The 23204-nt window shown below is 36.0% G+C and overlaps 1 protein-coding gene across 1 annotated transcript in view; it reads right to left on the bottom strand.

The window, feature by feature from the left end:
• Nucleotides 1-17946, bottom strand: part of LOC150096238 (tubby-related protein 4-like) — a 236452-nt gene extending 218506 nt beyond the window's left edge. Inside the window, exon 1 of the mRNA XM_090408771.1 lies at nucleotides 16789-17946. Within this exon, the coding sequence (XP_090264897.1) occupies nucleotides 16789-17049 (261 nt within the window). The 5' untranslated portion in view covers nucleotides 17050-17946. The remainder of the gene's footprint in view (nucleotides 1-16788) is intronic.
• Between the last annotated feature and the right edge of the window lie 5258 nt (nucleotides 17947-23204).

Genomic DNA, 23204 nt, shown 5'->3' with positions numbered 1-23204 from the left:
TCCAAGGATGAGACTCTTCCATACTTTCAGAATCAATATAATTCATTCCAATTTAAATGAAGATGGTGTAATAAAGACTCTGAACCCTTCCTTGAACGGATTCATATCTAAAATTGCTTCTATATGTTAGGTGAGTATCATTCCAAAGTATCCATCAAGTGATTGATGAATTAACTTTATTCTGTTTTATTTAAATTGCTTGTTCATTCCACATTGATGATATACTATTATTTCCAGTACAAAATATATCTCTTGCTAATTTTCAACAAATCTTAAGTGTCTACTTGTTTTCATACTCAATTATTAATATGTCACAGGTTCTATTAAAACTACAAATTATTTTATACCAATTGGACAATGTTTATATAGTGAAACTTTAACTGAAAGGAGACTCATTTAACAATCTGCTTATGTATTACAACAAACAAAGAGGGAGATGCATATACAGCAGAAAGGGCCATCTGATAATTACAGGTTGGTATTAAACTGGTGGCAAAAAATGAGGCTTAGGTAACAGATTAGCACATTAGCTAAGAGACTGGGATGAGCATCTGCAAGTTATCCAGAAAAGGATAGTCACTCGGGTGCAAGCTGGGAGAAACCACAGGGAGTAGTGCATGTTGTGGCTTTTCAAGGAGGAATAGGCTGTGTGAACAGCCTTGTGAGTTGACCTAAAGTATTAATAAAGTGCTCCCATCTCATCTTAGGCTCAATGGACAAGTAAACTGACTCCTCTGAAACCTGATTATGATGGGTAGTTAATTCTACCTGCACTGTCTACTATATCTATAAAATACACATTTCTTCTAGTCAATTTGCCTGTTAGTAAAGTGTAGTCTTAAAATCTGGAGAGAGAGCAAGAATGGATGCAAAGTACACAACTTGTGGAGAGATTTTGTCAGAGGTGGAGGCAATAAGCAAACAGGGCATTATGGTGAAGAAGGAAATAAAATTTAAGGAATACAATGCTAAACTTGTGAGCATATCAGAATGGATTATGATCAGGGCTTGAAGAAAGGTATGTTTACTCACCTATGATGACTGAGAATTTTCAACAAGTAAAAAAATGAAAGTGAGTTTAACTATCAGTTTCACTTATATAATCCTGATTCTATAGCATGTTTTACATAAATAGCATATTTTTTTCTATATTGTTACTATATTTATGGCACCTATTAGGGGATGCTGATCAACATAAATTATTACCATTATCACCACATTTCACCACAAGTCTATTAGTATCATCACCACAAGTCTATTATCATTGGGTACCCACCTAAGAGTTGTTAAGGGATTATTATCAGATTAATGTGGAAGAGATTGTTCCTAAAATGGAAGGGAAACAGATAGAACAAGGGGCTATGCTTTTGAATGAATCATTTATTAAACTGAGTATTTATATATGCACATTAAGAATACATCTGGACATGAATGTATTGCTATTTAAGGTGCAAATTGCTAAGAAGTGCACAGGAAATCTTAATAGTAAAATGGCATGCTACATTACTACACTATGAAAGAGAAAACCAATACAAGAATAAAATATTATTTACAATGACTACAATTGTATTACTGTGTTATGTGTTAATTCTGGGAAACTATTTTTTTAATTTTTTTTTTTTTTTTTAAACATAATACGTGGGATACTGTCAGGACCAGATGCCTTGTTTCTGTTCACGTTATTAAAGATACTTCAGATTTCTTTCTGACAGAAAACTGTGGTGCAGACAGCCATTCTTGGCAGAGTGGAGGGAACTTTGTCCAAATCATCAATACATGAATTGGAAAAGAAGAGTGATGCCATATGTCACTTTGTCTTAAAGTGAGGTAACTACAGTTCCATCCAGATATGAGTGGTGGAAAGCTGGATGGGCAAAAGTTGCCCACCCAATGGCTTTGACAGCAAACCAGAAGAAGGAAAGTTAGCAGCATCGGTCATTTCAAAGTCTGATTTGGTGATTCTTTTACAGCTGTTATGAGCTGCAGTATAGGCAAAGTGAGCAGCTGAAGTTTTGGTCTTGGGCTATTCATGGTATGCATAGGTTTTTTTTCTTCTACTACACTGGCACACTTTTTTTGAGAACAAAGGCTTAGATGGTGGCTGAGAATTTGGAGTAGAATAAGGAATGAAAGCCTTCATTCCCATGAGGATGATTTCTGTTATTCAGCCTGAGGAAGACCTGAAGCAGTATTCAGACCATGGGAAGGAGGAACAGAAGTCACAGAGGTAGTCCCATTTGGCACCCTTGTAGTGCTAAAGGACATGAGAGTGAGAATTGGCAGATGAAGGTTGTTCTGTGGCAAAAGAGACTTGTATTAGGTTGTGATCGGAGTTACCAAGAGGAAAACTGACATCCATAGTATACTTAGAAGGGAAACTTGTTAGGAAGATGTCAAGCGTGTTGGCAAATTGGAGGGAGTTGTCAGGTATTCTGGAAGGGAGATTAATGATTGGTGATAGGTCACTTCTAATGGCAAACACCTTGGCATCTCTGCCTGATTGATCTAAGAAACTGGAAAAGGGAAGCCAATAGGAGTTGTGGATGTTGAAGTACCCAAGAAGTATGACCTCACTACTGGGGAATTTTGACTGTAGAAAGTCAAGCTTTAGAAAGATAGTTGAAGAGGTGAGAGTAGTTAACAGAGTTTGGAGAACCATAGAGGATATGAAAAGAGCAGGTTGATTTGGTAGGAAAATTTTGAGCCGAAGCAGATCAAACAGCGAGGATTAGAGGCTTTGTAATCTCTGGCATGATGTGTCACTTCTGATTAATGCACAAGTGCCACCCTTGTGGTGGAAAGAAACTGTGTAATGTGCAGTTTGGGCAGTTAAAGTGGATAATGGTTGTTGAGATGACCAGTTGGGGTTCTGATAGGAATAGTAATTCTGGTTTAGATGCCTGTAGGTGCCAGTGCACATCGTTTATATTACCTGTTTAGGTCACAGATATTGGTGAAGTGGATGCAGAAACGTTTTTTTTTTTTTTTTTTGTATGAATTAATGTTGGTGGGTTGTTTGGAGAGCTTTTTTTCTTGGATTTTTATTGTTTTTTTTATGATTTACCTATTTTCTGTGGGAGAATTTTTGATCAATAGTAAAATCACATTTCTTTGGGTTGTGATCAATTGTATGTGGTGAGGAAGAGACAAAAGGAAGTGGGGCATACAGTGAGAGAGTTACAAACATACCACCTGCACAGCACTGTTTCTTGTCCATATGTGGCCTTGACATTCCCTCCCCTCCCCATAGCCGTTGTATTCGGTCTCTCTTTCTCTCCAATCATGAACTGCCAAAATACGTGGCTGCAGAATCTTATGCTAGCTGGTTAGAAAATCTCCAGATTTGTTACTAACTGATTTGGTTTTGTGCACTAACCAGTTGCCAACCTGCAGAACCATTTTACTGCTTGGGGGAGGGTCTAGACCTGGGTGGGGAACTCTTGGCATGCCAATGACTTTTTTCTGGGACGCAATCCAGGGTTCACCTTAAAAATAATTAATTAAACAAGTACATATCCAAGATCTCAACCTGAAGGAACTTCAAGAAGTGATGCAAACAGTAACCAAAGTTGTTAATTACATTTCTGCACGTGCTTTGAATAATAGACCATTTCAGAAACTATTGAATGAGGTGGATTTGGTATGAGATGCTCTTATAACTGCATCACAAGTCATATAAATAACAGTGGCAGAAAATATTCCCTCTAATTTTTTCCAGCCCATCTGCACATGAAAAACATTTTGTGTGCAAGATTCCAGTCTTAGACTCAATGTGTGCAGAAATTTGTGCTCCAATAGTGAAATTCACAAGCTGCAAACTCTTAATGTGATGGCAACATTGCCATTATAACACATTTGTCCAGCCACTCAAATTTAAATGAATTTGCAGTCCTTTTTCTACTTTAAATTCAACAATGACAATGAGGGTTTAATGCACTAAAACTGCTAATGTAATATTTCTCATATTAATGTTGCCCCTCTTTTCATCGAGCTATATTCTGCAAGATTTGCGAGGACTAAATTAATTTGCTTAAATCCACTTAGCTACAAAAATCCATCACTGTTTGCATGATGCAAGTGACTGTGTTATCAGCAAGTTATGCCTTTATAACTTGCTGATATCAGCATCAGTTCACTTATATGACACAGGTTAAAAGTAACTAATCAGAGCATTAAGTTGGAGACATTGCCAAATAAAATAAGTAACAGGTATGATTTATCATATAATTCGTTTTTATAGTATGTTTAAAATCGACTAAATTAGAAATTCTGAAAGCAAAAATTTTGTGCATACAATTACCAAGCATGTACACTCCCTTTTTGACCAGTTTGCCCATGATTCCAAATGTTATTTGGAATTATGGGCAAACAACTAAGGCTGTGAGAGCAGTGTATTATTATTATTATTTGTCACCTCCAGGGAGTTCAAAGACTCATCGAGGGAGGACATCTACTCTACAACTCTGCTTCCACCACTCGCAATCCACCAACTGACCACAACTACATCAACATTATCTACCGCCGACCATCACCACCACTAGTATTTCCACAGACAATCACAAACATCCACGCCCATGGCAGGATTCGAACCCGCAGTCTCTTGACTGGAGAGCAGGCATTTTTCTGGCTTGTTTGCTTATTTGTGAGAGATAAAAAATGCTGCCACTATATGACAGTCTTGTATAGTGGAAGGGCTAACTCACCTTCAAATAAGTCCTTATAAAGGTTCTTCACATTTTATATGGGAATCCAGATCTTTCCAAACAAAGGGAATCAAGGAATCATTGAATTGACTGAGTTACAAAGGCAAATACAGAAAGAAAAGCCATGTTTGGTCTCCAAAGCAGGCCTATTCACAGCAGCAAATGTACTCAATAATCAGTTTTCTATTAGTGGGACCGATGCTTAAAATAAATAAATAAAAATCACTCTTTCCTCCAGATTTCTCGAGCCCAATGCTCTAAAAAAATATTCCAAAGTCAATTTGAGGCTAAAAAGTTATTTCCATTTTTTTTTCAGAAGGTGCCTTTGCTCCCATTTTTTTTTTTTTTTAAGAAGTGCCAAATGTAGCATTGATTGAATGTGAGAACAGAGGTGGATGAATCTAGTGTGTTTACATTAATCACAGAGCTATAATGCAAATATTGCCACAGGATTATACGGAACATCAGTCTATGTATTATGAGAATATGCAAAAGAATTAGCAGCTTCTCTGATGAAGATGTTTAGATTAAGCATCAGTTCTTGGAAGATGTCTAGTGAGTAGACTGTGGAAAGAAGACAGTTCCACTGAATAAATGAGGCTCCAAGACAGAGTTAGCAAATTACAGGCCAATCAATTTTGTTAAGGTTAATTAATGTTAAGGTTAATTACCTTAAAGATAACAGAGAAGCTGATAAAAAGTAGAGTTCAGGACTGGATGGAGAGGAATATGATATTCTATAGGGAATAAATATGGTTCTGTGAAAGACAGGTCTTGCCTTAGTAATTTGCTCGCTTTTTGATGTAATGGATAAAGGAAATTGGCCACAGTGATACTGGTGTCTTTGCAAAGGCATGACAAGACACCACATGGAATCTGTTACATAAATTGAAACAAAATGGGGGATGAATATGAAGATGATTTGGATAAGAGGGTGGCTGGCAGACAGACATCATAGAGTAGTATATGGAACTTAATCTAGAAGTGGGTCTCCCGCGATGAGTCTACTGACTCCATGGAGATACCCGTAATAATAATAATAATAATAATAATAATAAAAAAGTAAATGATGAGTGATATGTCACAGGGCTCAGCACTCTCTGTTGCTGTTTTATTTCCTACATCAGTGATATAAGAAACAATTCCAGGAAAATTATTCAGTTGTTTGCTAGTGGTGCAAACCTAAAAAGAGGAAATTAAAATGTAGATATTCTGCAAGATGACTTGAATAGATAAGCAGTATGGGCAAAGTATAAGCTTTGAAAGTTTGCTGCTGAAAAGATGAGTTTTATTTTTGTACTAAATTAAACAAGTTGGATTTTGGTGTAATTTTGTTATCCAAAATTCTATTACACCAAAATGCAAATTGTTTAATTTGGATTTTGGTATAATTTTGTTTATTTTTCATGGCTTAATGGAGCTTTGTGTGCTTGAATAAATAAACTTTTTAAAGCTTCCAGTGAATGACAAAATAGCAGTATGAATGAGATCTGCCAGCAATGAAAATCAAATGTAATTAACCATGTGGACTTCTTGAGAATGGTTTGTTGCAAGTGACATAATATAAATGACAGAATATGGAGAGACTGGACAGCAGAAAAGAGAGGGTATGGATATGTCAAAAGTGTGATATTCTGTTGGACTATGAGTTATCAGTAAATGTGAAACTGAATGATGGAACGAAAGAATAAGTGTGGGAGCAAATGAGTATGAATCACAGAACGAAAGAGAGTAAGACTATGACAGTGAAAAAAAGTATACCTGATGAAAAGAAAGCAAGTAACAATTTGAAAGCAAAGGTAAGTAAGAATGAGCAAATGAAAGAAACAAATGACAAACTGACAGTGTAATTGCCAAGATACAAGACCTGAAAAACTGGTTCACCAGAATGACAAGTGAGATGAAAAGATTCCATTATTAGAGCTGTGGTAAATGAGCAATTCCACAAGGTGTGGTTTCCAGAGGGAGAATTAGCAGGATAACTGATGGGACAGATATGAGAAGCAGACAAGCGAGCGACTGATGGTGAATGCTGGAACAAACGACTTGGTTGGACATAAGGAGAATGTGTGGATGGATATCAGGAGGTTGTTAAGTAGAGTGAAAGATAGGGCATGATTTGAAAGGTAGTCAGCATGTTGCTAAGGTATGATAGTGACGAGCTGAGATGAAGAGCAGGTATCATGAATAATATGTTGGCAGGGCTGTGTGAGAAGGTAGTAAAGTTTGTAGATGTGTGGGATGCATTTGAGGGAACAATGGATTGAATTTAAACAGATTTGGTGTAAGTGGGTGAGATTGTTGCTACAAGAGAGAGAGATGTCAACAAAAGAATAGAGAAAGGAAAAGGAAAAGCAAAAGATCAGGAGAAAAGAACTGATGAGGCTGAAGTGGTTGTAAATGAGAATAGTAGCAATATAATAGAGATAATGAAGAGAGAACAAGAATGCAAGATGGACAAGGAGGCACAGTATAAGGAAAGTGGATGTCAGAAGTAATGGAGAATGTGTATCAGGATGGCCAGTATGGAAATAGGATGGCCTGGGATGTACGGGATGTAGTTGAGGCTGAGGATATAAGGTAAATGATGATAAAAGTGATTGGGAATGGTCAAGTGTGAGGAAATCACAACCACAAAGTGGCATTGGCAGATCTGGTTTGAGTCCTAAAAGTGAATTGCTATGTTTATTTATAAATGTCAGGAGAATCAGAAATGGTTTCACTGAGTTTATTCACCCCAAAATTGTCAGAATAAGTGAAACATAGTTGGATAAGGATATATCCTGATGAGAATAGAAACGTAAAGGTATGAAGTTTTTTTGCGAGGATAGAAAGGATAAGGGAAGAGGAATGCTGTTAGTGATAGCAGACAAATTATGCCCACACAAAGTGGAGATATGGGAGAGAAATAGTGACAATGATTTTGAGCCCGTATGGTGAGAGGTGGAGATTGACTGAATAGATATTTTGTTAGATGCTGATACAGGCTGGGAAGGAAATGTGAAGGGTGGTAATGGAGAAATGTATAAGCAACTTGGGTTACTGAACAAAAGAAGGATGATTATTATGGGCGATTTTTAATTAGGATAATATAGATTGGAATGAAGAGACAGCATCTGGATATAAGGAAAATTAATTTCAGTTCTTGAGAGACAGCTATCTTAGGCAGCACGTAAGGGAGGGCATGTGAGGATCGAGTGTCTTAAATCTAATCATTTCAAAAAGGATGCGATTGTGAGTCGGGTGTCACATCTGTTGAGAATGACTATGAGGTGATCACCTGTGTGGTGGCCAGCAATATGAAGATTTCTGTGAGGAAAAGATATGTGAAACTACAAGGCTGGTGACTGGGAGAAGCTTAGGGCAGCACTTCCCAAATTGTGGGCTGCGGCCCCTTGGGGCCGTAGGTTTTGTTCAGGGGGGCCATGAAATAATGAAAACAAATTTAAAATGTTTTAAGACTAAGTAGATTTTTTTATTTTAAAAGAAACATATTTAACTTTTATTATTTATTATTTTTTTTTTGTTATTTTTTATATTTTAATGGAAAAATTCACACATTGGTGTTGGTTCACAAACTTTGCTTCCTGCGTATTTAGGCGCTTAATAAATATTAGTAAATATTACTTATTCATGTTTCATTTCAAAGCAGTGGTTAATTATACTTACTTTGAATGCTCTCCAGGGAAGCTCCAAATCTTCCTGTCCCTTTCATCACGCGTTCGTAATCAGGGACTGTTGATATTGACTTTATATACATATCAAAACTCGTTCTATATTATCACTGTCATTCGAGCTAGTTTTCTGTTACCAATAAAAGTTTCGCATATACTTCACACATGAAAAAAAGCTTAAACAAGTTCATGTGGGGAGATAGTAACTTGCTTGCAGTGGTAAACAACACCCCTCCCTAACAGCCACTATACTGCAGAGGCAATAAAAACAAATACTTTTGTTATGCCAGTGAATATGGTATGAGGAGTCTGTGTAATATATTTCTCAACACATAGTGCAATTAGATAAAAACACTAATTAATGAATCACATGTCCCCTCATACAGAAACTATGCTGTATAGACTGAAACAAAACCATATGTTGCATGGGCAAACACAGCATCTAACTAAAAACTCTATTGTTATTAATTAGATGTGTGTGAGTTCGATTTACCAAGGCAGCAATAAAATTCAACCGAACGTGTTAATATTCGTAAAAGTGTTAAAACTAAGTAATACATATATAATGAATGTTATGGCAGTTTCACATATGGAATTCGGTTGAAGAGAGCATTTCAACTCAATTGTCAGCTATGCTTTTATCTTTCGATTGCGCAATCTTTTGTTAATACCGCACCAATCATATGCACGTTTTAATAACCTGCCTTTGCTGTCGGTTTCGAGTTAGGCTTAATTACCGTAAAGGGAGAAAAGTCACAAAAGAGAAAAATGTTCCTGGTCCGGGGATTCCCTTATTCAGGTAATATTCACTAATTTCATGTTATCAGTCTGTGGTGTGCCAGTATCGGTAAGTGGTGATATTATTTGATCTATTCTACGTTAAAAACTTTAACCCTGAGATGGATAAGTGGCTGATAAAAAAAATATAAAAAAAATTCCTGCGACCAATCAGAAGAAGCAGAAAGACTAAAAAAAATGACAGTATTTCATATTTTATCAGAACAGCCCGCATCGTCTTCAGAACCAAACGGTAAGAGGCAAAAAATGTAATACATGCATTTGATTTTTGCAATATTTGCTGTATATGTTTTGTATTGAATATAAATACAATAAATATTATAATAATATATCTCTCTATTACGATTTTTTTTCGAGGGGGGCCGTGAAATATATTAATTTTTGCAAAGGGGGCCCGACATCCAGAAGTTTGGGAAGCACTGGCTTAGGGTATAGCTTGGAGCTATAGAATGGAATGGAATGGAATGAGGAGTTAAGAGGGAGATAAATGTTGCATGAGAATTGGCCAAAAGATATTTAACATCATGCAAATGTATTCTAAAGGCCAAAAGGCTGAATAAGGTAGATGTCAAATGGATGAATGATGTATCCTACCACAGAGGAGGAGGATACTGTGGAAACGCACAAGATGAATAATGATAACAATCAACTGCATGTGGAGTATAAAGAGCAGGCAGGGAAGGTGACTCTGTAAGGACATCGAAAGTACAGTATGAGTAGAAATTAACAAATCGGGCCAGGGGAAAAAAAAAAAAAAGACTTCTTTTTTCCAGATATGTGGCAAAGTAGAAGAAAGAATGATTATAGTAAGATGTTAATGAATGAAGATGGTGAAATAGTAACTATAGCACAGAACATAACTGAGGTATTCAGTAAACAATTTATAAGGGCGTTTCATTCTCATCAGGGTGAAATCATGAAAATCTCAAGTGTAGAGGAAATAAGAGAGGATGGTTTAAGTGTGAGTAAGCAGGAGATATGTGAGGAAATAAGTTTGATGTCAATAAAGCAATAGCATTTGATGATATATCACTACATGTCTTAAAAGAATGATTCAGGGAGTTATCAATAGGTCTTACAACAGCACAGGTCCTAAGGAAGAGAAAAGAAAGTAAGGTAAGATTGTTCCACTGCATAAAGGTGATCATAAGGCTGTGGCTACAAATTATAGGCCAATATGTACACCATCTACCAATAATTGTCCAGACACCTCTGTTATTTGAAGTTATGGAACATTCCAGGTTTGTTAATAACATAAAAACCAGTGTACAGATAGTAGGAAGCAGTATTTCATCGTAGCAGTAAAATACAGGTGGTACAGCAATACAGTGTGAACTCAGTGACTTCAAGAGAGGTGCCATCACGGGCTGTCACATCCATATGTGCCATTGTTGCTCAAAATCAATGGATGACAATGTAATCAACAAATGGAGATGTTCTGGCATCACTAGCGCAGGAAAAAACCCAGACTGGCTGCCAAAAATGACTGAGAGGGACACGGGTGGCATGCAAAAACCAGCAACAATCAGCACAGTCCATCCATGATGAGTTCCAGGGTGTCAGTAACACCATGGTGAGCTCTAATACTTATGAAAAGAACTCCATTTACTGGGTGTTTCCATGGAAGAACAGCAGCACACAAGCTGAACATCACAACAACAAACAAGGCAGTTCGTCTGGCCTGTTGCAAAGAGCATGTGAAAGGGACAATTGACCAGTGGAAAATGGTTCTCTGGAATGATGAATCAAGGTTCACCTGTTTCTAGTCTGATGGCAGGATGTGGGTGTGGAGGCAGCCTGGTGAACACTTGCTACCACAGTGTTGTACCACAATAAAGTTTGTTAGTGGAGGAGCAATGGTGTGGGGTGCATTCAGCTGGTTTGGAGCTGGTCCTCGCCTGTGGTTCCATGAAGGCAGCTAAGTACCTTGATATTCTGGATAATCAGGTGCTGCCTACACTGTGTAGTTTTTATGGAATGGACCCGTGTTACTATCAAGACAACAATGCTGCATGCCACAAAGCTGCAGCTGTTATGGAACGGTATGCATGGAACATTAGGTAAATGACTGCCCTGGCCTGCTCAGAGTCCTGACCTCAACCCCATCAAACACCTGTAGGATGAAATGAAGTGGTGATTTAGGTCGAGAGCAGCACATTCTCGATGTATCACTGAACTCAGTGCTGTTTTGATGGAGTAGTGGAGACAAATTCCACCCGATGTCTGCAGCACACTGGGCCTCCCTCAAAGCCAAAGGTGGGCATACGGGCATACCTGATATTAGGGCTTGACTGCTGGTATCAATTCTAAATTGCTATAGTGTCCCGATAATTACTGGTAGATAGTGTATCTGGAGTTGTGGATAAGGCACCAGAGATTAGTGAGAACTAGGATACAGAAAAGGATTAATAACAGCAGCATTCTCTGCAATAGTCAGAACAGGATAATATATATATATATATATAATATATATATATATATATATATATATACACATTATATATATATATTAAAGATACCAAAAGGGGATCATGTTTTGCCAACTCACTCACATACCATAGCAAGGTGAGAAATGTACTGGACAAGGGTGATGCATACACAGTGGTATACTTAATTTTGCAAAAGCTTCTGATAGATTGCCACATGACAAGCTGTTAAATTTGAAACAGACAGGATTGGATAACAGACTAGTGAATGAATTAGATTGGTGACTAGCTGTCAGATAGGTATCAGAAAGTTGTATAAGAGAGTGCAGTATCATGAAAGAGGAAAGTCTGGGTTTGCATTAGGGTAGCTGTTGTTATTCTTCTCTTCGAGGATTAGGCATTTGCCTGTTCAGGCTTCACTGGTCTCTCTTTCCTTTTGGTCTGTATCTATCCAAATCTTTTGGTAGCCGATATCTTTCCATTTAAATAGATGTTCTTTCTCTTTAATAGTATCTCCACTTTGATGAGGTAAAGAGGCTTGCATGCACCAATGACCTCAAGAGTAATGCCAGTGGTAGCTAAGCTTCTGGTAGGGCCTCCCTAGCTGGACAGGTAAAGAGGCAGGAGCCAGACTAAGAGAGCGATACCCTGGTCCTCCAGGTTTTGCGTAACGCAAAATGCAACTGGTGATATGCAACTGTTTGCAGATGATGCAGGAGCCAGACTAAGAGAGAGAGAGAGAGAGAGAGAGATACCCTGGTCCTCCAGGTTTTGCCTAAGGCAAAATACAACTGTTTGCAGATGATGCAAAATTGTGGAGAACAATGCAGTCAAGCAGATGTTGTGGCCTTACAGGAGGACTTGAATAGACTGGAATGGGCAGGTAAGTGGAACTATCATTTTAATATTACAAAGTGCAAGGTTTTGAAATTTGGTAAGCAACAATGGGATGTAAGAATACACTTGGAGAAACTTTGAAAAAAGTAGATGGCAGATCTGGGAGTGGTGATGGACAAGGACCTGAAATTCAGGGTCACCTTGTACAAGTTGAAGTTGTCACATTAGATGATGACAATGATTTGGGGAACCTTGGCATGAAATAAAGCGTTTGTGATTCCATTTTATAAGACCCTGATAATAGGCCTCATATGGATTACTGTGCACATATTTAGTTCACTGCTTTTTATGGTGATGAGGAAATGTTAGAAAGGGTCCAGAGAAGATTTGCAAAGATCTTTGAAATGTGAAGTATGAAGACAGATTGAAGGAATGTAATTTGCAAAGCCTCCTGAATATGAGGGAAGGGGGAACATGATTGAGGCATACAAGTTAGGAGTTGTTACCAGATTATCATAATTAGAAAATAATGAAATCTTTCATAAAGTGAGGAAAAAAAAGGAGGAAGAAACGAGACCACCCATGGAAGGAGGGCATGAGCAAAGGAGTGAGGAGCAGGTTCTTTGCATTGCTTGAGTGTTGTGAATGCACACATTGAATAATTAAGGCATGGTTTGATGAGCTTAGTGTATGTGATAGTGTGTACCTCACACAATGTCTCAATAATGGCAATCAGTTTAATATAGTGAAGTTATGAACTATGGGATGAAAAGATCACAAACTATGTACAACATGATTGAAGAGAACTGCAGAAAATTGATTAGGGCAGGAATATGGTGAGTAACTATGAACAGAGTTAAAATTTTAGAGGGTATACTGCAAAGGTAGCCAAAATATGACATCAGATTACTTGGCAAGAATAGGTAGATTATTATCCCACTTTATAAGGTTTTAATGAAGGCCACATCTGGATTCCTGTACACAGATCATCTTAATACCAAAAATTCCATGGAGATGATATTCAGAGGAGAAGAATGACTAAGATTGTGATAGGGCTATGGAATTCTCCTTATAAGGATACATTGAAAGGCTGAACTACAGAGACTAGTCCATAGGCATGAAATGAAAAAGAGGATCTAATAGAAACAAGCAAGTCATGACAATTACAAACATGTAAGTCATGTGTCTAAAAATTTTATAGGATTGATGTATTACATTTTATCAGTACATTGCAGGAAGGAAGAAAACAAGGAGTTCACAAAACTAGTCAATTAGTGGAGACTTATTTTCCACTTCAAGGTTAGGTGTAGAAATATACATTATATATATATATATTAAAGATACCAAGCAATTTTAAATAAAACTTGGTTTTAATCCTATTTCCCAAGTAAGCAAACAGACAAGTCAGTCAAGTTTGCGCCTACATTTAGTGCAAGTCAGAGCGACTCCGCACATAGTGCAAGTCCAGGCAACTCGTGGTAAAGGTGGAATAAGCTTTGATCACTATCCTTGGTATTTACCCTTAATGCAAAGCACATCCCCTAGTGGAGATGTATGATGCTATACATTAAAGGCAAGGGCCACTACCCAAACCGATTTTGACCTTTATTGAGATCTCATCAGTGGGAGCCAGGCTTAAGAAATGCCAAGTATATAATAGGAATCAAAATATCACTGAAAATTAAGCTGTTCAGATAAGTGCTGATGTGTCAAATATAGCAAATTTCATTTATCTTCTACAACTAAAGATAAGAAATTCTAGTGCAATTAATGCAACTTAGGAACCCATTACTTTCATACTATTGCTGAATAAAACACAATTACTGAAACTTTTAAACTAAATCTTACACCAGACAACAAATCAACATAGAAAATTAGCTTCAAACTGAAATGTTATCAAAGTAAATAGAAAAAAAAATTCCAAAACTGAAACACAAATATGCAATGCTGATTTGTCCACACATGCTATCAATGTGGTAAACATTAATGCTCCTCCCCAAACGTTTATTAAATAAGCATCAATAAACTTGAATAAGTACAATTTCCTCAGATTAATTAAACTATTTAAAAAATTGTTACATTTTAAAGTGTTTTCAAAAGTTTTTACATGACAATGGAAGTAAATGGAAGTTTGTAGATACAGTGGGTGAAAAACTGCACAGATTATAGTACATTTAGGGCTAGAATTTGAAGCAGCCTAGGTGTTTGACAGTATCTTAAAATTAGTCATTCAGTGTTGAATTACTACTTGATACAGTTATATTTATCTATGTAATAGAACAGTTTCAAGTCCTTTTACAATCAATTTATCTGGAAATTATTATAGAGATAGTTGCATAGCTATTTGTTTTTGTACTTTACGAAAACAAAAAGCTTTCTTTTTCTTTTGTGGAAGATACTGTATTTTGGGAGTGTTCTAGGAAGGGGAGGCACAGGATCTGTTGGTAGGAGGGGGAAAGAGGTAACAAGGTTCAATTGATGAGAAAGGATCAGTTTCTGTTAGTTGATTCTATCACTAGACTGAAAAAAGGTTTAGAAGTTGAGGCGAAGAGCATCTACAGCAAGCATCATTTCTTGAGTAGGTAAGCTGTCGTTAAGGTATTTGGAGGGGGGGAAGAACTTTTGGTGCACATACACGGGATATCCCCAAGAGATACATCAAACCTTATGGTAAATGATTGTAAACAAAAAAAAAAAAAAAAAAGTTAAAAATCGACATTTCTAACTAGATGAAGACATGTCAATTAAGAAAAAAATAGAATACTGTGTTCAACTTAAAACTGACTCTGAAGTTGGAAAATCAATTACCTTAAGAAAAACATCAAATTCTTATAGTTGCTTTAAAAATTTCTTCTATTTTTGGGTGTACTAATATTGGTTTGGCTATGTGCTATAGGTAACATTTTCTGTTTATGTGATACTGATATATAAAAAACATTTCTACACATCTTAATGTTAAAATAGTCAGCATCTAAAATTCTCTTATATACTGCATTCTTACTGTTAATCATTGATACATACACCAATGCATTCATGATCCCTTCCATTGTACACACAAGACTGACAGTTCAGATCAAGAGATGTAGGGTAAAGATCTTCTTTGCACACAGTAGAGGAAGAGTGACAGTTTGAATAACCAGAAACAGGGGGGGGGGGGATACATGATGGAAATACATATATCGCTATATCAATATCTTTCTCAGAAGACCCAGCAACTCATTTTGCTAAATAATTAAGATTTGTTTCCCTGCTAAAATTATCATTGTATTATGATTATCTACTTCCCATCAAATCTATACCATAAGTTTACCAGAAACCAACACTGGAAAATTATTTCTACTGTTGCAGAAGGATTTTCTCAATCCATAAATGACTTATTAGTATTATTCACTCTATTTTACATAAATGTGACTTCAGTGAAATAAAGCATACCTGTACACATCAGGATTTTCAAGAACCTAATAATAAAAATTCAGTTTTATTGTTAGATGTCCCACAAATCAGAATAACACTTTGAATGCTCTACTTGCAAATGTAGATATTTTACTTCTCTAATAGTGATGTTTTAAATTTCAAGGCAAGCAGATATTCGCTAAGTATTTGTTTCAGAAACTGTTTGTGTTGTTTGAGCATCTTATTGTGAATATGATGATTAACAGCACATTCAGATATGGTGAACAAATAGTTCAGTTTCTGCAAGATGTCAGTACATCAATTAAGGAAATTATGATGACAAAATCAGGGCTGTATACAATGAAACCACCATATCCTTATCTCAAATAGTCAATGTCCTCACCACTGCAGCAATAAGCTAGGTTGTCTTCACTATCCTTGCAATATATCCTATTATAACATGTCAACAATAACCCATGATCCATCACCTCCTCCAGTATAATAATCCTAAAAATAGAATATAGCCTTCCAATGAACGCTAGTTTAAAATCTTGCACTCATTCACATTAAACTGTCATCTCCTATACCATCAAAAAATGACTAGGCTGTTTCAAATTCTCCATAAAGAGCCTTTGGTGGCATTATTTTTTTTGAATTCACTAATCACAAAAACTGAGATTCAGCAACAATTGCCACAAATCACACCGAATACTTCAAATTTTGCTACATTATGAAGGTATTATGTATAGTAAGTAATATTATATAGATAACTCTCTGAAAACATTAAAATGTTTATGCTAAATATAAGCAAGCAAAACATCAAGTGGAATAAGAAAAAAAAATATATGGAACAAGCATTTAAAAGTGAAACAAATGTCAAAGGTCAATATATATTGTTATTAAAAGCAACAACAAAAAAAAACTATTTGGTAATCATTCTATTAAAATAAAACTTACCTCAGACCTGTGACCTCTCAGATTATAGTTGGTTCTTAGGGGCAAATCCGTTGTTTTTCTATAATGACATGTTGTAAAAGTTACGCCAACTACACCTCTAGCATTGCCTGTTGCCATCCAACCATCCTGATAGTAATGAACTCGATTTAACTTCCATCCGTCGTCATCTGGTAATTCATCTGGTACTTTGCCCATCCATGTCAGCGATAAAACTGTACAGTCTGTCCGACTAGATGAAGTTCTCTCAAAATGTAAATGCATATCCAAAAACACCTTAAAAGCTCAGTATTTTATTACTGGAGTGTTAGCCAAAATGCACGGTCAAGGTTAAGCGTGCTTTTCATGATGAACACTCTACCGAATCAGCTGATTCTGAGCGGCATTTATTTCTTGTAAGACAATCACTTGCTGCCCATCACGAATTGAATAAACTATAATACTGTGTAAAGTGAGACTTGGTAGTAAAAGAGGCTACCTAACACTAGCTATAATAACAGTTAATAAAATAATACTTAAATTTTGGAAATGAAATGACATCTTATGTTATTTACAAAAATGCGAAAACTGAAATATACAATATGTCAGTAACAACATAAATGCCTTAAATGAAACGGCGATCCCTAGTTTACGAAAGGAACCACATACCTAACCTGCTTGCATGAACAAACGTCGAAACGCGAGTTGCAACTTGAAGTTAGGGTTAGATTACCACGCCCCCACTATGGCCTCGTTTGTAGCCCGAGTTCTCCGCCTTCCAAAACATCAGGCCAAACACCGTGGTAGTATTGATCGACACTAATCATTGCCCATCGGAATGAGCTTGTCGTCGTCCCCTCTGATGGAACGTGGTAGTCATAACCACCTAGCTGCATTAACTCTATCCCGGACGAACACGTCACATTTTCAAAAATGTAACAGTAAATAACACCTAAGATTTTCCTCTCAGCCACATCGTATTAACATTTGGAAAATCACATTTGACAGCAGAATGGATTCCACGACTGCTGAGAAGCGAACCATAGAGACATGCGATAAACTGGAAAGAAAATTTTAATCATTATACATTTGTTCCCTTCGGTAACTGTAAACATAAAGATTCCCAATGAAACAACGAAACGAATACTAAACCAATCGTATGATATACTATTGAATTATCGATCTCACCGCGCCGGCTTAAACTTACGTATCGCACAAGCGCTATGACAGCGACACTAACAATTCCTAGCAGAAAACTAATTCCGTGTTCAGTGATGCTGTAAATAAATGCGCACCACGTTCAAAACAGATTTTAGGCGTAGTATCATAATATATGGATTCACTTGGCACTGCGGAATCTCTAAATTTGTGAGAGTTAATCCAATGATAACCAACAAAACATTACTAAGAAAATAATATTTATATATATTCTTCGCTATGGCGTATTTAACAGATGATTTCGATAGTGATAGAAGCAGTAAATTATTGTCAACACGGTCTTTATGGCTTCAAAAAGTTTCTTCTACTTCTTGAATCATATGCCTCCAAGCCATACTTAGAAGCGAACTCTCTCTCACTTCTTTGAGTTGCTCAAAAAGACCAAACTGGAGTCTAGTCAAAAAATAATATTCATATCAATATCCCACTGCTAAATCTTCAGGATATATATTTTATATACAGTCTCCCCAACTGTAAAATTATAACTTCTTTACGTCATAACACAATTATTTCCATTACTCGTTGTACAAAAAAGGGTGGCTTTCAACAAAAACAGTTCTTTATTTCAAGGGATCTATTCGTATTTTTTTAAAAAGACGATGATGAACCCGCCTGTGCATAAATACGGCCCTAACTTCAGGCCTCCAGTAAGCAAGAATGTGTTGTCACACCAGAAAGATGAAATTCATCTCTCACCTAAAATTTAGCAGTGGCTTAAGAATTTAGAAAATTATTATCTAAGAAAATTTACAAAAACAAGATAATGAATACACACGTTCTCTTTAATGTTTCTCCTTAATATTTGTTATTTTATTTTTATTTTAATATCAATCCTACCTATCGTACATCAACACAGGGGTACAGGCTAAATGTTAAACAATCTGGAAACTATGCTCTAAAGATAAAACGTGAAACGTTTTTTACCAAATCACTTCAGGGGCTTCCGCAAGCAGCCTGGTTGTCCTTGAAGTAGGAGATGAAATTCATTTTCCACTTAAGGAAATTAAAAAATATCCTTGTCCAAAGTGAGATTATAATTCTCAGTGAAGAGTAGAGATGCTATCCATTCGGCCAACAATTGAGGAATATGTTTTATAATGCAATAACAAAGAAGAACACCACAGATTCGTTTTTTATCAATATTAATCCCACTTATTAGACGTTACAACCAACAACATATTAATGCTAGGTACGAGCAAGAAGTTAAGAAATAAAAATGGTACCATTTCATTTTTTCCTGCTGAAAGCTGCAATCCTTCCATCTACTTCTCTCAACACAAATCGCTTTCCACACATCAGGAGTAACCTTCGATTTACCTCTATCATCTGTTTCAGATGAGAGAGGTAAATGGAATAAGCATAAATTAGTTTGATAAGTTTGAAGAAGGACAGCAATGGTTTAACTAGCAACTTCTCATCTTATATGGAATTTAAGGAAAGGGAATCAATCATGGCATGTACTTTATTAAAACAGCAGAAATGCATATAGAAAAAGTCAAAGCAGAGAGAAGGATTGTGACATGGTAGTTATAGAATGCCTCTTGGAGAGAATCATCTATTAACTAGATTCCTTTTTTCTTGGGAATATCAAGAAATCTTAAGGAAGTTTGTTATGGACCAACTCAAATGTGACATACGATATTGTAATGTTTGGCTGATTTTTGTATTTCTATGCGGTTGGCCGAATGATTAGCGTCTCCGCTCTCCAGTCAAGAGTCAGAGGGTTCGAATCACATACATCCATGTGATTCGAACGTTTGTGATTGTCCTACTAACTTTGTGTGGAAAGGAAATCTGCTACCCTACCACTTCTAGCAGAAGACCTCACTCCCAATACCTGGTGAAGTACAGAAGTGAACATCCGAAATCAAATGTGATTTTTTTTTTTTTTTTTTTGCAATTGTAAAGAAGAGCAATATATCTTAGCAAAAGTGAATATAAAGTAATTCAGAAGCTAATGAACCTACAAATGTGATATGTTTTAGCAGGAAATGCTAATGGTGTATGTTATCCCATATCATATCAGTATTGTTTAGATGTCTTTAGAAAAATGTTTCTTGAGAAAGGCGGGAGGGAGAGGACTTGCATTTAATGGTATCGAATACTAGACAAAAGGAAAACCACGAAACTGAGATTTTAGTAATACAGACCCAAATTAAAAGGATTCCAAAGTCCCACCATTAGAAAGGTATGGATTAGGCTGACCATACGTACCGTTTTTTTTTTTTTCATATTTTTCGGCTGTCCCGTCTTTTTAATAATCATATCAAATTTGTTCCGTTTTAATAAAAACTATAAATATATTTTAATGTTGATCAATCATAAATTATTTCATAACGTATAATCGTATATCAATATCATGGATATCAGTAATTTGTATAACCATGGTGTCGCACTGTTCTATCCTAAATATCGATATCTGCAGTGATTTATTCAGAGAATATTTAAAAAATAAAAAATAAAAAATGTTGGCAACACTTGCGCATTTCAGACGCGGCATCTGTTCTGCTGTAGCGTTAATGTTTGTTTTGCCTGCATGCTAACCGGTCGCTTTGTTATTCGATGCTGGTGGTTTAAATTTTATATTTTTTAAAGTTTTAAGTATATCCTTGAAATGTCAAAGAGGAGAAACTGCAGTTTTAATGAAGATTCCAGAAATAATTCAAATTAATTAAATTGGACAAACTATGTAGTGATGGAACAAAAGTGATATGCCAACAATGTAATGTCCATTTTTCCGTTGCTCATGGAGGCAGAAGCGACATCAACTAACATCTACGTAGCTAGAAACATAAGGATGCTGAAAAGACTGTCTTCAGTTAAAAACATCAGCTCAAAAAACAACTGAAAAGGTTAGTAGATTCAGGAGAAATTAATGAGGATACGTTTTTTGAGGTAGTTGAGAATTTCTATGAAACCAGCTTAGAATATGCCAACAAGTGAAAGTGCAGTTTAGGAAACACTGAGAAGTTCAAGTGGGTGCTACTAAGGAAGACACCTGAATGGAAAGAAATACAAGGACAGCGTGAACGGGGAACTTATCACACGCACAGAAACAGAAGAAACTTGTGAATTCGATCAGTGGACCCTCATAAAATCTATAATTCTGAGGCAGTTGGATAGATGGAATAAAGAAAATCTGTATCTAATAGATGGGTACAGACTTTTTCTGATATGAGCGAAAAACGCCTAGACTTTCAAGACTTTTAATATTGTAGAGTTTTTCTTTGTCTTCCAGGAAGTACAGCACCTGTTGAGAGAATATTTTCTGTTATGAATAGTATATGGTCACAGGAGAAATCTAGATTAAGTGTTTAGACAATGAGGACTTTGTTAGTTGTAAGACAAAATTGTGTCATGGATTGTAAGAAGTTTTATGATAAGGTGTTGAAAGAACGAAATTTGCTACGTAAGATCACTTCATTTGAGAAATATTCATGGTACGGCCGTGGTGAAATACAGTCCCCCTCTACGTCTACCTAAATTTTTCTATGGGTTCTGTCACTGAAGATAATGGTAAACTCAATATATTTATTCAGTAAAACTTTTTTTTTATCGTTTTACTTTTTCATGCGTACAGAATATTATATATCTCCGTCCCGTTTTTGCCATCCCAATGTCCCGTTTTCGTTTCAAGGAAATATGGTTAGTCTAGTATGGATAGGATTTGAGTTCACTATGAGAGAGAGAGAGAGAGAGAGAGAGAGAGAGCATCATCATCATCATTTACGTAAGGAAGAGGTGAATGAACATGTGCAGCCTCTGGCACTAACATCAATATCATCACCTACTTAACAGTATATGTATTGAATGAATATAGAGACCACCAACTTCTCAGAAAAAAAGTGAAAAGAAAACCATAAGAGATAGATTACCAAGCAAGTCTATACACAATATCAAGCAATATCATGAGCAGTCACATACGTTATTATTATTATTATTATTATTATTATTATTATTATTATTATTATTATTATTATTATTACTATGTGACACCTCCAGGGAGTCCAAAGACTCATCAAGGGAGAGTGTGCCAACTGCATCAAACGATTAACCCTTCCAACTACTAACTGTGTTCAAACTTGCTTAACTTTTTTCATAAGCCATTAGTAGCAGAGGCTCTACCAATCGACCAACCTTTGCTGGCTAAACGTTTCTCCAAATTATTCCATGGATTGTGTGAAGGGGTAGGTAGGTAGATGATGTGTGACTGTACTCTAGATCGACAGTGGCACAGTTCTTACTGTTAGTTGCTTAGTTTCTCTGTCAATAATTCCAAACAGCTTGATGAGACGCCAAAGAGTAAAGAAACTGATTGCAATAGCATTCTCTAATTTGTTTAGGGGAGAAATGAAGTCAGAAGACAGTAGTTTGATCTCAGATTTTTACTTGCCTTTTTTCGGAATGGGCTGATAATATATTTCTAATTTTCAATTTTACAATAGATTTACAAAGTCATAAGTCTAACTGAATGTCTTCTTGCACAGTTGATCAGGGAGGGATCAACTATACAATTCCGAACCTAAACTTGGACACCGATCAGCAACAAATTCTGGTGTGCATGTTATATAAAGGAAGTCATAATTAAAACTGTAGAGAATGCAGTGATACTTTACGGACTATTGTTTTGGCAGTACATTAAGAAAGTAGGGTTTTTTTTAACACAAATATTTATTTATTTCCGAGACGATATGTGTCCTCTAATAAAGCCTTTCATTTTCGAACAGAGTAGGCAAAGCTCCTTTATCCATAATTTTTGAAGACAGTGATAATAATTTCATAGTCATCATGAGAGAGAGAGACTAAAGAAATTACCACTATCTTATGGTTTCAATACCAAACAGATATATATTATTGTCAGAAACAGTATGATTTCTACTGTCAATTTCTTGTGTTGCAGATTTGAAAACTGAAGTCTCTGAAAAATTCCTACAATATCATATTCTTTCTTCTGGCAGTTAATGTCGTTGATTTAGATGCAGTTTCTGCACAGCACCCTTCAAGACTTTTCATCTCAGTAAAATAAACAATAAAAAGTGATAAAAGTAAGAAAAGAAAACATGTTTTAGTAAGTATTATTGTACTTGTTTTGAAAATATGTTTCAAAATAAAGTATAATAAAACTAATTTTAGCACTTACCAAAATGATTTGTACTCTCATTAAGTGATACAACCTGTATTCCTTTAAAGGTGATTATAAACTGTTATAAGATTAGATAGTG

The sequence above is a fragment of the Typopeltis vanoorti genome, chromosome 19 (assembly GCF_054136105.1).
Source record: "Typopeltis vanoorti isolate ZY-2024b chromosome 19, IOZ_Tvanoo_1.0, whole genome shotgun sequence".
In the NCBI taxonomy this organism is placed as follows: Eukaryota; Metazoa; Arthropoda; class Arachnida; order Uropygi; family Thelyphonidae; genus Typopeltis; species Typopeltis vanoorti.
Note: the sequence above shows the minus strand (reverse complement) of the source record. Positions and strands in the feature narration are given on the sequence as shown.